This window comes from Lupinus angustifolius, chromosome LG02, assembly GCF_001865875.1.
Source record: "Lupinus angustifolius cultivar Tanjil chromosome LG02, LupAngTanjil_v1.0, whole genome shotgun sequence".
In the NCBI taxonomy this organism is placed as follows: domain Eukaryota; kingdom Viridiplantae; phylum Streptophyta; class Magnoliopsida; order Fabales; family Fabaceae; genus Lupinus; species Lupinus angustifolius.
This window is the reverse complement of record NC_032010.1, coordinates 3,166,213-3,181,292: the sequence shown is the minus strand read 5'-3', so window position 1 is coordinate 3,181,292 and position 15,080 is coordinate 3,166,213. Positions and strand designations below refer to the sequence as shown.

General features: G+C 30.7%; 2 protein-coding genes across 3 annotated transcripts; one reads left to right on the top strand and one right to left on the bottom strand.

The window, feature by feature from the left end:
* Nucleotides 208-3,889, top strand: LOC109332930. The gene is made up of 5 exons (XM_019568102.1): nt 208-702; nt 1,520-1,722; nt 2,020-2,053; nt 2,157-2,851; nt 3,536-3,889. Exons 1-5 carry the CDS (start codon nt 330-332, stop codon nt 3,791-3,793), a joined length of 1,563 nt encoding a protein of 520 aa, XP_019423647.1. The 5' UTR covers nt 208-329; the 3' UTR covers nt 3,794-3,889.
* On the bottom strand, nt 6,914-9,994 carry LOC109328703 (probable RNA-binding protein ARP1). Of its 2 annotated transcripts, none has more exons than XM_019562291.1 (6): nt 9,767-9,994; nt 9,376-9,550; nt 9,160-9,271; nt 8,867-8,933; nt 7,857-8,055; nt 6,914-7,165 (listed from the first exon to the last, which is right to left on the bottom strand). In XM_019562291.1, the coding sequence occupies exons 1-6, from the start codon at nt 9,950-9,952 to the stop codon at nt 7,125-7,127; spliced, it is 780 nt and encodes a 259-aa protein (XP_019417836.1). In that variant the 5' UTR covers nt 9,953-9,994; the 3' UTR covers nt 6,914-7,124. The 2 variants fall into 2 exon arrangements, with proteins under 2 accessions (XP_019417836.1, XP_019417844.1); XM_019562299.1 differs by having other exon boundaries at nt 8,867-8,927.

Sequence of the window (15,080 nt, the reverse complement as noted above, 5' to 3'; positions counted from 1 at the left end):
ATCTCCCAAAATAATATTCTAGTAAAAATTAAGTATTTTTTATTAAAAAATAATTTTAAATAGTTAAGTAAAAAATAGTTGTAAGGTTCAATTAAAATCAAACCGATATAATCGGTAAAGTTTAAATAAAAACAGGTATAATAAGTTTTAACTTATTTTAGCCAAGTTTTAACCTGATTGCAACATATGACTATGAGGACATATTGTTTTAACAGTTTTCCAATTGAATTGACTTTATACGTTCCAGTTTTCACACGACTGCAACAACAACAGATTCATTTATTACAATAGCATATAAACAAGTAAAGACACATAACCAGTGAAGAAGCATGGCTAAACCCATAGAAAACAACGATGATCATAGACTTCAGTACCTTATTGTGCGTCCAGAAAAGGGTACCATTTGGAACTTGTTACATTTCTCTCTTTTTGGTCACATTCCAAGCTTTTCAAGGTTTATAGATACCAAACTACTACATGAAAACAACAGCAACAACGACAAGGAAGAACAAGAAGAAACATCCTCGTTGGTGGGTCCCATACATGATCACCGTTGGATTATCCTCGTTTCTGTTCTTGTTCGAAAAATCATTGGTTTCTTTGCTAAACCTATGAAGTTGTTTGGTTTCTTGGTGGATTTTGTTCTTAATCTTTTGTCACACAATGGCAACTTACTTGGTCTTCTTCACAACATTATTCATGGTAAGTGGTAACTTATATGGCATCACATTAACGTAGGATGTGATATCCCATGCTAGAACAATTTAGTGTGTAGAAAAACCTTTTTTCTCTTCTTTTTATTTTCAGCTTTACGAATTCATCATTCAGTTTTAAATTGTGGGTATAGTTATGTTAAGATTCAAAGGTGTGGGAATTGTGACCAATGCAATTAGCTGATTATGGTCTAAACTTATAGTATATATGACTGGAACTTGTAACACCTCAGCCTTAACATACGACTCACAACTCATGAGAAATTGCATCACTACTCTAACTAATGATTTCATCTCTAGCTTATTTTTTTTCCTGGTTGTAGCATTAGTCTATACTGATGCTTGTTCATTAAGATTCAGTGTAGAGAAATTGCAAATTTGTTAAAAATCTGGCTAAATTTTATGCCAAATTTAATTATTTGGCATATTGTTTTTTACTATTTGGATAGGCTGCCCTTCTATCTTTTTCTTTATCATCCATCAGTATCCCTTAAAATCCAGAATTTTTAAAATTTTAGATAATTTCTTCTAGCTGTGTAGTGTAGCACTGTTCTCTGAAATGTTCTGATGCTAACTTCTTTACTGAGATCAGTGGTAGACAATTTGAAAAGGTAATTATTGTATGAGAAATGCTACATATTGACAGAATTCAACTACAATTAACATTGATTGTTGCATGAAATGAAGTGTGACAGAGACTAATCATGCCTTAAAAGAGTCAAAAAACATGTAAAATTATCATGGCTAGTCTCAAAAGCTGAAACTCAGTTCATAATTGATAGTCTTTAGAATTGCATTGTGAACAGGACAAATTGTGATACCAGAGAGAGGTACAGAAACTTTTATCAGTACAATTGGCCAATTGGATGGGAGGATTGATCTGTATAAGGAGATAGCCTTGAAACCAGAAATGGGAAATAGGCCTTTGATGGATCTCTGCATAATGGCTTCCAAGTTAGCATATGAGAATGCTCAAGTCATCAAAAAAATTGTAAACCATCATTGGAAGGCGAGTTTCTTCATTCTTTTCCGATTCTTTGAAATCGACAAAACTCGTGTACATTTCTTTAGATACACTGTGATGCTGTTTTCAAATAAAAACATAACAAGCGTAGCAACTACTATGTGTGAATTTCAACATGTGTCTGAAAAAAACAATTGTTACACATGTTACGTTTTCACGAATGAGTTGTTACATATCCGTTTTTTTTTTTGGAAAACATCACGAGTATTGAAGAAATTGTACCGAAGTTTTCTCCTTTTGAAATATATAAGTTTCTTAAACATTGTGTCTATGGAGTAACAGATGCACTTTGTGGACTTCTACAACTGCTGGAATGGTAAGACATGATAGGAGAAGTACAATGCATAAAGTAGTGCATTATCTACATTGAATAATATAACTTTCTACCCTTTCTTACTTCTTTCTTCATAAATTGATAGATTTCCAAAACAAGATGTCCACTCAAGTGTTTATTCTCTGTGACAAGGCCAAAGATGCAAATTTCATACTAATCAGTTTTAGAGGAACAGAACTTTTTGCTGCTGATGATTGGATTACTGATTTTGACTATTCCTGGTATGAGATCCCAAAAATGGGAAAAGTCCATATAGGATTCCTAGAAGCACTTGGTTTAGGCAATAGAGTTGAACCTGCCTCTTTCTACTTTAACCTTCAAGTGAAAAACAGAAAGTTAAGTTCTTCAACTGATTCTAGTTCTGATTCTGATTCTGATATTTCTTCTACTTCTGAGACTCAAGTAGAGAAAAAAACAGCATATTACACTTTAAGGACTAAACTAAGAAGCTTGTTAGAGGAACATAGGAATGCAAAGTTCATAGTTACTGGACATAGTTTGGGTGGAGCACTTGCAATATTGTTCCCAACAGTGTTAGTGATGCATGAGGAGATGGACATAATGGAAAAGTTGCTTGGTGTATACACATTTGGACAACCTAGGATTGGGAATAGACAACTTGGAATGTTCATGGAATCTCATTTGAAACAACATGGTCCTAAGTATTTCAGGGTGGTATACTGCAATGATCTTGTGCCAAGGTTGCCTTATGATAACAAAACCTTCTTGTACAAACATTTTGGAGTGTGCCTTCACTACAACAGCTTGTATAATGAAAAAGTAGGTATTTTTTCTCTTTACTTGCTCATTTTTGTCCATTTTGGCTAGATTTCTTTGTTGTTTTTGTCAGTTGTCATTTGTTTTTCTTCATCTCCACATGTCTCTATTTTATTAGAGTCATCAAATCCTGCATGTGTTATGAGGATATAGATTACTTAGTCGTGCCATATTTCCTGTCCTAAGCCAATTAAAATTTTACTTTTTTGTTTTCAAAAACTTTCTTTTTATTTATGTGACAATATCTTATTGGTCAAAGATAGGGAATGAGACACCGTCGGGGACAGGTGATCTCAATCCGTGTTTTGATGGGGGTGTTAAGAAAGGATTAGAGAGAATACTTATCTCATGAGAAGACCTTATGAAATTAGTTTATGAGAACAACTTATGACATTCTCATAAGCTCTTTTTAGCTTCTTATGATCATATTATTGTTGACTCAAATATGTCCTTTATTCTGTAAACCTTGTGAAAGTTATCTTATTCAAACTGATTCTCTATTGGATTTTGTACAATCACTCATTTAATTTAATAACAGAAAACTAAGTATTGAACAACCAAATTAATTTCAGTTCATAAAGATGTCAATGTGTTATTTTGTATTTGTTAGATATCAAATTTAATTATTCATATTCTTCAGAGTATTTACTTTTTCCTTTGTTGGGTTTTTTTTATCAATCATCAAAGGAAGTGAAGGAGGAGCCAAATAGAAATTCCTTTGGAATGATTTTTGCATTATCAGAACATATGAATGCTATGTGGGAGTTAATTAGAGGCTTAACAATAGGGTACATTGAAGGAGCAGATTATAAGGAAGGTTGGATTAGAATATTAACAAGAGTAATAGGATTGGTACTTCCTGGTATTTCAGCACATTGCTCCACAGATTATGTCAACTCTATAAGGCTTGGAAAAAATAGCTCCATTCAAATGTCTTCAATCTAAGAGTTCTAACAAGTTTCTCTCATTTATTGATGTAAGTTTGTTATTAGTATATTGAAATGTAGGCATTCTATATCATCAAGCATTTATTTTATAAAATATTTCTTATCAAATAAATATGTACTTGAGTATTAGTGAAATAATCAGTAATCAGCTTGACATTATTTCTAAAAGATTTGACATTTAGTTGAAATTAACTACAAACCCTTTTATTATTTTGTAGTTATACTTATTATCAAATAGTTCGGAATATTGCTGTTTTTCTCTTTCCGTTGTACAGAAAATAAAAAAGTAGTTCAGAACAGTTTTATGGGAATTGTCTACTCTCTCTACCAAGGACTGCTCTACTAAGTATGTAATGTGAAGTTTTTATATTATTAACATATTATTCACTATATCTTATTCACTAATGATTTATATTATTTTTATTTGAGAGTAAATGATAGTTAACAAATTAATGATAAATTATTTATTGAGAGTGTAATACATATTAAATCTTAAGTTTATTGAAATCAAGTTGTACTCCTCCCAAAAAACACTTGGTATATACTATATATATATATATAAGAGATTTGTTTACACCCAATTTAAGTTACATTAATTACATTCAATCTCATCCATTATTTTCTTAAATCTAACGGTCTAAAATGGGTGAAAATTAAAAGAAATATAAGATTTTTTTTCTCTCATCACTTATTTCCTCACCCATTTGGACCGTTTGATTTAAGAAAATCAATGAATGAGATTGAGTATAATTAGTGTAACTTAATTTGAGTATAAATAGATCCATTCTCATGTAAATAAATATATATATTATATATGATATATTTTCCTTTCCTAAATTATCTTACGGTCTACTCTCACATTGAAAGTTAAACATTCATGATATAATTTTCTTTTACTATGGCATCCTTGCTCATCATTTCAAATTTCTCACTTAGGCTAAATAGCAAGAGCAACTTTTAATTTATTATGAATTCAAATCATAGATTTAATTTTCTTGCCAATAATTATACCTGCTGAATAGAAACATTAAACTAAAAGCCCATACAAAATGGTATCTAAGAAGACCATATGTAGATAATGAAGAACCATAAGATTGAATTACATGGGATCCTTGCGCCCATAAGAAATCGTGGAGCCACCATTAATGATAACTGGTTGATATAAAGTTCATAGTTTTATGTATGTGTTTTTGTTTATACCAAATCTTGTCATTTCTTTTGTTGAATATATATTATTTTGTTTTTAATTAAATAAAAAACAGAACTTTAGAGTTTAGACAATTAATAACAGTAAAACATAGTTATTGTTGAATTATCCTGACATGTCTTCTTAAACAAAAAATCTGAACATGTGTTAATTGTTTTCTGAATTATCCTTTTTTCCAAATTTGTTCCTATTATCTAGGGATGACAAAATGAGTTTGGCCCAACGGGCCAGCCTGTTCGGATAGATATTTTTAGTGGGTCGGGCTGTGAGTTTTAGCCCAAAAGCCCATATTCAACCTGTTTTGGAAGCCCATTTTTTAGACTGACCATTGAGGGGTGGGCCGGGCTAGCCCGCATGTTGTTCATTACAATTAAAATTAAAATTGTATAATTTTAGTTTATGTTTGGATGCTATAAAAAAACATGTAATTATTCTTTCTCCTCGCAAAATGAACATTTAATATCTCATTTTGTACATATCTATGATCTTCACTCTTATCCAATTATTGTACTTGTTATGAGATAAAGGTGGAGTTTCAGTGACAACTAGAGGTGTTCGAACCAAATTTAAACGTTTAATTAATTGAAATGGAAAATTGGAAACTTAAACAGAAATACTGATTTTGATTCCTTTTGGAAAATTAATTGAATTCAACTGAGTTTGAATTTATATTTTTAATGTAGTCAAATTCCAATTGAATTGAGTAATATATATATTTTATTGTGATTGATTTATAATATAATAGTTTTGGTTCTTATGCACTTTTTAAAACTTAGGAGTTAGAAGCTTTATTGTGAACTAGGAGTCTAAAAGTTTAAAACTATGTTGGTTTATTGTTTAGAATTTACAAGTTTTGAACTAATGCGATATGTTATCATGAGATTGTGTCTTTTGTTTGTGATTTTTTGTTTGATAAGACATTTATGAGACATGTGGATTACTTATTTTTGTCTAAAAGCTTTATTTGTGTTTTAAAAGGAAAAAAAACGGGTTAGCTCGCCGACCTGTCAGCCCTACAAAATATGGGTCGGGCGACATTTTGAGCCCTTTTAATAATAAGGGTCGGGTCAGGTTGACATTTTGAGCACTTTTAATAATAAGGATCAGGTCGGACCAACCCATATTTTGACGGGTCAAATGCGGGCCATGCTGGGCCGAGCCGGACTGCCACCCCTACTATTATGCAATGCCCCTATACTTTTATGATAAATATGATAATTGTGGAGGAGTCAAAGCTCAAATCTTTGAGAATCCAATTATATTAAATAGCCCATGATAAGAGTTTTGTTCTCTGTTGTAATCTTATATTAATTATGTCATTATTATAATGAGATATCTAATGATTTGGACCAAAAAAATATTTTTTCCTAAGTATTCTGTTTGGACTAGAAATTCACTCCTAAAATTGGACATTGGTAGATGTACGGATAGATTCATTCATTTCATTGGATATGCTATTCAATTGCTCAAATTTGTTAAGTAGAGACCTATGTGGTAAAATCTTGGCCAACTTTGAACTCTTGTATGTTGTTTCCTTCATTTTGCTCTTACTTTATTACTCAAAAAATAAGAATAAAAACCTAATTTGTACTTCAAAATTAATGCATGTATTAATTTGGTCTAGAAAATTGGAAAATCCAAAATATTATTCAAAAATATCAAATGTATATTAAAATAGTATTTTTAGCATTTTTATAACTCTTTATATAGATTATTTTGACTCACATTCATAATATTTGAGTACTGTTTTTTTGGATTAAATTTATATACATAAAAATTTATAAAGACCAAAATAAATATTCACTCTAAAAATAATAGAAAGCTAAGTTAAGTTGACTTGACCAAAAACAACCAATTAGTTATGGGTATGATTCAACATTCACATGGCATTGGGCAACATTGTTCTTTTTTTGGGTACTGAATCTGAACAGTTCACAGCTAATGAAAGAATCTCCTTAATAAAACTATAAGATTATTAATTAAAAATAAAACAAATCTAAAGTAAAAAGGAAAAAAAAATGGAAACTATATGCAGAACAGATCAAATAATAATGCTGCTGTGTGCATTCACCACCTTCCATTCCCTTCTGTTGTTATTTGCCAACTAAACTCTTCTCAATTCTCATACCCACCTTTTAAAGCGTTCACCTCTGCCAACTGAACCTATTCAATAGCCATACAAATGTCTTAGAGGACTAGAATTAACATATTATTTTCAACTACTACTACTATTTAATTTGGTAAACATTTAAGTAAAATATATAAAGCTTGTGGCCCAAGTAATCTACCATATATGAAAATAGGTCCAATCCTAATAGTATATTTTTCCTTCATAAATATATCATAAATGCATTTCTTTTCAATAAACAATCCTGAAGTAAATTCTTCGTTAGTTTTATTTTATTTTTTCATCTAGTGTATCCCCAAATCAATGGCCAGAGACTAATGTATTTCAACATGTAGAAATCGTTGAAGTGAAATATATTTTTATCAACAAAACATTTAATTTTCATAGACACATTACAAACATCAATTTCCCAACACTTTTTCATGGGAATATCATTCCTCTATACTACTTTTATGTTTTAAATAAAAAATAATTCTTGTCAAACATCAACTATGCTTACATCATTCCATATCTAAAATAAACATAATAAAATCAAAACATATGCATACAAATAATATAAAACAAGTACAAAGCACAAGAAGATATATCTAATTAATCAATAGTAATAAAATAAGTGGTAATAGACAAATTAATGATTTGACATGCAATGCAACTATGCAAGTGAGATGAATCATACGACAGAGTCACGTGTTGAACTTGTGAAAGATATATTAATATGTGACGCACCTGTATTGGGATTGATAGTTGGGGGCAATATGGGAAAATAAGAGGGTATTGTTGGATGGTAGATTTGAGTAGGTAGAATCATTGACTCAGATCGATGGTTGTCATAGAGAGGGTACATTTGAAACCATGTATTGGTGCACACAGTAGCATATCTTGGGTATATAATATGGGATAATTGTCCATTGTTGTAGCTCAGCTTCTGCAAATCACACCATAAAGCAATTTGCAACATGTTAACTTTTTTGGTGTAATTATGGCATGCTAATGAATAATGATTAAATTTGTCTTTGAGATTATGATTAATTTAGTCTCTAATTCACTACAACATTAGTTTAGATAATGTGTAAAAATCATATATTAATGACATTTTTTTTTTATTTTGGATGCAAACTTGCCTATTATATTAATTTTGGAGACCTTGATGTTTTACTTTTTCTTCTCTTACTCATTTGTAGGTAATAATCTTTGTAAATTGAAAAATGATATTTCCCACAATTCAACAGAATTATTTTTGTTATTAATTATTAATCTATAAGTGATACATAGAAGGATTTGTATGTATTTTTTATACTATCAAATGTATCTACTCATCATTCTTTGAGTAAACAATTTATTCCTTTCGAAATGTGTAGTGCCCCTTCCAACAAGTGTGACTCACAAGAATCGAACTATTAATTTTTTGATCATCTTAAATATCGAATGGAGCTTTACACCACTAGACTAACACTTATTAATAGAAGGATTTGTAAATTGACTTCACGGAAATATATATAGTTTCCATGATAGATGAGTAATACATTCTTTACAAGACTTTTTCAATTTAATTTATATTATTCAATGGAATTTATGCGAGACTAACAAAATAGGGAATGTATTTTAATGTGATTTAATATTTCTTATATGAAAATTTTATACAATAATAAAAATATTCAAAGAATGTAAAAAACATTTTTCATAGAATTTAAATAATGTATTTGTAGTTATTTCTATATTGTGTAACATAATTGTACCTGATTATAATTATAATTGTGAGTGTAATTCATTTCTGGTGTGATGTAGGTGGGCCTGTACCTGAAACTAAAACGAGAAATTAAACATATTTAATATATTTGGTAAGAAAATAATAAACAACAATGAAGTTCTTATATTATTTGTAATAAATATAAAAATCTAACAAATCAAGTATATAGTTTGATGAAATAATAATATAAAAATCATTAAAAAAATATAATTTTTTTTTGTTCAATTAATTATTACTAAGTTATAAAAAGTTTAACTTTTATAATTAATAAAAAATGAGTACCCATAAAAAGGAACAGGTTGATGATGGAATGGGGAAGCAGGTGCAGGTGTTCCTATAGGAAAATAACACTGGACTTCATTGCAATTCCTTAATGCTCCACCCTTTGATCCTCCTAACATCACAATTTTAGTGTAGTCACTTAGAACTCCATCAAATTAAAATATTTTTCATCAATTTTTTACAACATTTGTCTAGTAACAATAATGTAGGGTGTACCTTGTGATTGTGGAGGAGGAATAGTAGTAGGAGTTGAAAAAATGGTGGATGAAGATGACCTTGTTGGCCGGCGTGCTCCGAGAGAAGCCAGATTGCAATTTGCTTTGCATCCATTGATAATCATAATTGACTCATCACATGCTTTCTTCGCCGCCTCTTTTTTCTTAAATGTCACCTATCGTTATCGATCAAGATTAAAAGTTACTTAATAGTCAAACAATACACAATCATGTATTATATTATATAGTACATGTAGTATATTGATCTTTGAATGTAACTATGGATAATTTGATAATTTTTGCAAAAACAAGTCTCACAAGTAATATCGTAGTTCTAAGAGTGGTTATGGATGAATAGTTTGATAATTGAATATACATAGATGTATACTTACAAAACCATAGCCTTTGGATTTTCCAGTGATCTTATCATATATGATGATAGCTTCAAGGATCTCACCAAACTTCTCAAAGTATTCTCTCAATGCTTCTTTCTTAGTCTCCCAAGCTAGTCCACCCACAAACACTTTGGTTAATGTTGTGTCATCAAAGTGTCCAATGTTGTTGTTCATCATGGGCATGATCAAAATCTCTTACACTACTCTCCAATCTCGTTTTTTTATCACTATATATGGATCACTATGTTTTGTTTGATAGAAAGAGGGTGACAATTTTATAAGGCAAAGTGGGGCAAAGGAAAATATTAAAATAATAGTAAATAGGAAAAGGAGAAGAAGAGGACAAAAGGCAAAGAGGAAGACAGATAGATTATGGTTAAGCATTAGCTTCTCATCAACGTGATCTCACATATACTCACATGAAAAATACACATGACAACTCTTTCATCTTTGGCTTTTTATTTTGATTTTTGAATTTATCATTGATTTTATGGATTGGATTTTAAAATAGAGGTTGGAGGGGGAGCTAGAAACGCCTCTTGTTTTGGACCCTTGTATGTAAAAACTACTAAAATGGGCATTGATGGTTTTATGTCATAGTTAAGTGGTAAGAAGCTAGTAAGACATGCATTTAGAGAAATTATTACATTGTCTAAGATGAAATGTACCAATTATTTTTTTAATATTTATTTGTAATAAATTCATTTAATTGTAAAGTTATCAATGCATTATCAGTGTTAAGAATTTGGTCGGAAATACCATGCAATAATTTCTTATCCTAGTTTTATCATTACCTTCAATATTATGATTGCTAGTGTCTACTTCTATAATTATTAAAAACTAGTGTGTCATGTTTATCGACCCATATTTTTTTTGATATGTATCATTTTTATATTACATTCTTTAAAGAAAATAATTTAATATAAGAAATGTTCCATAAAAATTTAATACAGACCAAACATGTAAGAAAATTAATCAAATATAGAATTGAAAAAGAAAAAAGAAAAAATAAGAAAATGTGTGGAAGAATAATGATGTATTGTTAAAAAGAATAAAAGTAATATTTGGAAGTCTATGATGATTATTATGGAAGAATTATAAAAACGTAATGTTGGAATGTGAAAAATTATGTCAAAGTAGTTATTTATAGTTTTAGTTTTATATATAGTATAAAAATATAGATAATAAAAATAATGATATATCATGATATGTCATAAGAAAAGTAGTAACATGTATTTACTTTTTTTTAATAATTTATAGGAAATTTAAAAAAATAATATCATTACTATTACTAAAATAAGGAATAAGGTATCATGTTGATTAACCAAGTATGATATTTTATTAATCTTATAAATATAATTATTTTTATTTTAACTATCCTAAGACAAAATTTAGTCTCTCCCTCTCATGGAATACAATTAACCCCACATCAATTGGATCACACGCACACACATAAAACACATATGATACCCCATTCATCCTCCACTCTTAATTTTGTTTTTTTAGTACATTAGTAATTTTATCAACTAAAACATTATTTTAGTTATGGAAAGATTTCATGACCATCAACTCTTCTTCTTCAAAAAATTGTTATCAAGTTAGTCCATGAAAATATTAAATGAGTAGAACGTTCCTCTGAGATTAACATCACATACATTTGGAATGCCATATAGGATACATATGAAATGTCAATTAGTCTTAGTACCAATCTGATGTTTTCAAGGACTAAGTTGGTGTCATAAATCTTTGAAAATTTAATTTTTGACCATCCAATTTTATCTTTTAAGGACCAAAATAATGTTTTACTAATTTTAATAATAGAATTAATTCAAGTGTGAAGTTTCACATTGGATATAAAGAGAGAAGTAAAAGAGTTTGTAAAAAAAAAAAAGCTCATGAAACCATTGTTTTAAGGTTTTAGTTTAAGACGTCATACACCTGGTAATAATGAAACTCTCTGGTGGTTGAAGGCTCCTCAGTTGCGTTCGGGTTCAACAATTGGTACCAGAGCCGATGCTTCGGCTGAGACATGGTGAACTTAAGGGGAGGGGTCTGAAAAGTGTGTGATATGGGAGATTGCTGAGTTTATTCAAGTGTGTAGTCTCACATTAGATACGAGGAGAGGAGTAAACGAGTTTATAAGTGGAAAATGCATATGAAACTATTATCTTAAGATTCTAGTTTAAGATGTGATATCTCACTTGTGACTCTCTATTCTTCTCATACTCCAATGACAATTAAACTTCCCTCTTGTTGGAGGCTCCTCACTCGCGGTCCAGATAAACACTAATAATTTCAAATTTCACCACAATTATCCAAATAAATAAATACCAACATATTCCAATACAAAAAAATTAACTTTCTTCATTTTTTTTATATTGGTTTATCTTCATGCTGATGATCATTCTCATGGTACCTTATCTCCAAGTTATGAACCATATCATCACTAGCTTTTTCCCCCTCGACGATCATTCTAGTGTTGTCTTTTTTTCTTCCCATTAATGAATTATATTAGTGGTGATTTCTTTTCTCATCGTCGATTATACTGATAGTGATTATCTTAATGGTTTTTCTTTCTACCGGTAATTATTCTAGTAGTTCATTTTCTCCAAAAAATGTATTATGTTACTAGTGAATTCTTTGTTTATTAGTGATAATCATTTTATGTTGATTATACTTACAAATTTCGTACTTACAACAAATTTCTAATAATTTTGTGGAACCATATCATTAATTGTTTATTTTTCATTTTTATTGAAAGGAATTATTTGTAATAAGTTTAATGCTTAATAAGCTTTAGCTTGAGGATCGTGTTAGATATATTTGGATTAATGAGCTTTATCTCATTTAGGATTTAGTTAGTTTCATTTTATTTGAATATATCTATAGTTTATCTTTATCTTATTACTTATTGTTTAGTTCTTATTATCTTATCGTTTATAATAATTTTTATCTATATAATAAATTATTTGTTTTAACTTATATTTGAATTAACCGGTCAATTACATCAGACTTTCTATACTTCCTTCCTTCCTCACGCCAATGTTATTACAAGGGGAGACTAGCTTTTCAAGCTCTATTCTTAGACAAGCGTTTTGCCCTAAAGTTTTTCTGCAAAACACAAACTACAAAGATGAAGAATAGGCAGAGAGAAATGTAGTTCTATTTGTGAACCAGTGCAGAAAAAGTCTACAATTTGTAAAAAATAACAATAACAAGAATGCAGTGGAGGGATTGCTAACCATGGGTCTTGGACAAGGAAGGTTCAAGACTCATTGAAACGACTGGTTTAAACCTTACAAAAGATGTACATTAGAGGCAAATGAAAATAAGGTAGGAAACCAATGTGAAGAGAAAGGTCATAAAATAATGTACACTTAGGATCTGTTTACAAGTTAGATCTTGGAGTAGAAGAAAATGAAATAAAAGGCTTGAGAGTTATGAAATATATTTGTGATATGATTCTAAAGTCTTTTTTCTCCTTCTTTTATCTCTAAAACTCAACTCATAAACTGATCATCGATAGAGAAGGCTTTTCAATTTAAAACTTGATTGGTATATGCATGCAATCACACAATACTTGTTGAGTAGATGTGTACTATATTAAAGCGCTTATACTTTTATTGTACTGATGTCACTTGTCACAAATGCAGTGGGGGCAATTGTGAAAATGATGAAATAAGAAGGGCAAAAGAGTCATTGTCTGACACAGTTGTGGAAGGGCACGTGGGTGTCGATCCTAATGCTTAGGTGGTGAGGAAAAGCACAAGGATCCATATAACTCACTCTAGGCTGAAGGATTTTAATTGGTCTAGAGTCTAGTTTATAGCTTGGGGAGGGATAATGAGAGGGATATGGAAATAAAATGATCATGAATCCTTCCCTTGGATTATTTATATTATTTGTTTTCCTTTTCTTATTTTCTGCCACTTTTCTCTATAATACTACCCTCTTGTGGTAGCCAACAACTCGTTGTAAGAAACCCATCTACTCATAATACAATATACAGAGAATATATTTTTACTATTTCTAGTGTGCATAAATTAGGATATTGTTACATTGGTGCTCTCATCCCCATGGTTGAGAATACTCGCCTTAAAGAACTCACTATATATGTTAGGAAATTGTTGGAGCTCATGGATACTCGCGACAAGGAAAATGCAGCAAGATTTGAGACCCTTGAGACTGCTATTGATTCATTGTTGCGACAAAATTCTATTGCAGAGCGTAGATATGGAGTTGTCTCTCCACCGTTCCATGTCCGCAATGTTAAGCTGGATTTTCCCAGATTCGATGGTTTAGATGTTCTTCAAGGCAAAACAATTTTTTTATTATTACGACACTCCCGATGATCAGAAATTGACTATTGCTGCTACTCATTTGGAGAAAGAAGTGATTCCTTGGTACCAGATGATGCTTCGTACTAGCCCTTTTCATTCATAGGTTGCATTTACTAGAACCCTGGAAATGGAGTTTGGACCATCACCTTATGAGTGTCATCGTTCACATTTTTTCAAGTTCACTCAAATTGGGTCTGTACATGATTATTATGTTCAATTCACTGCTCTGGCTAATAGAGTGCAAGACATTACCCCTGAAGCCCTCTTGGATTGTTTTATAGGAGGACTAAAACCAAATATTAGAAGGGGTGTTATTGCTCAATCTCCTTCAACGTTCCTTAGATCTACATCATTAGTCAAGCTGTATGAGGAGAAATACAACCCCAGACCCAAACAGTTTCAAACCAACTCATATTCCAAAACACAAATACCGACCATTAGCCAAACCATCAAATCCACTAGCCTTCCCCCTCCTTCCAACCACTATTACAACCATGTGACAAGAAATTCCAATGTTAAGAGAATAACACATGTAGAAATGCAATTGAGGAGAGAAAAGACCTATGTTTCACTTGTGATGCAAAATTTTCCCCGAGCCATCGGTGTCCCAACAAACAGTATTTACTACTTCAATTACAAGATGATGATATGGAAGAAACTCCACCTGACTTGGATCCCTCTTAGAACAACTTGTGTCACAAGACCACCACTTGTCTTACAATGCTTTAAAAGGATCTTCTAGACTTGGCACAATGAAGTTCCAAGGTTCTATTAATGGAATGACAGTCTAGGTCTTATTGGATAGTGGTTCTAGTGATAATTGTTTTTCAACCATAGTTGGCTTAGTGTTTGAAATTACCTATTGAGCCAATTCTACACTTTCAGGTTTTGGTAGGTAATGGGAATTTCCCAGTGGCTGAAGGGTTAGTGTAACAACCCGATTCTTTTGTGAAATAAATAAATAAATAAAA

What these genes read in the sequence shown, in the direction of transcription:
- LOC109328703 (XM_019562291.1), bottom strand. Translation starts at nt 9,952, where the DNA reads ATGCCCATGATGAACAACAACATTGGACACTTTGATGACACAACATTA. An exon ending in AATCCAAAGGCTATGGTTTT is followed by an intron (nt 9,551 to 9,766) that starts GTAAGTATACAT and finishes CGATAACGATAG; the next exon opens with GTGACATTTAAGAAAAAAGA. An exon ending in TCCTCCTCCACAATCACAAG is followed by an intron (nt 9,272 to 9,375) that starts GTACACCCTACA and finishes TTGTGATGTTAG; the next exon opens with GAGGATCAAAGGGTGGAGCA.
- LOC109332930 (XM_019568102.1), top strand. Translation starts at nt 330, where the DNA reads ATGGCTAAACCCATAGAAAACAACGATGATCATAGACTTCAGTACCTT. An exon ending in CTTCTACAACTGCTGGAATG is followed by an intron (nt 2,054 to 2,156) that starts GTAAGACATGAT and finishes ATAAATTGATAG; the next exon opens with ATTTCCAAAACAAGATGTCC. An exon ending in ACAGCTTGTATAATGAAAAA is followed by an intron (nt 2,852 to 3,535) that starts GTAGGTATTTTT and finishes CAATCATCAAAG; the next exon opens with GAAGTGAAGGAGGAGCCAAA.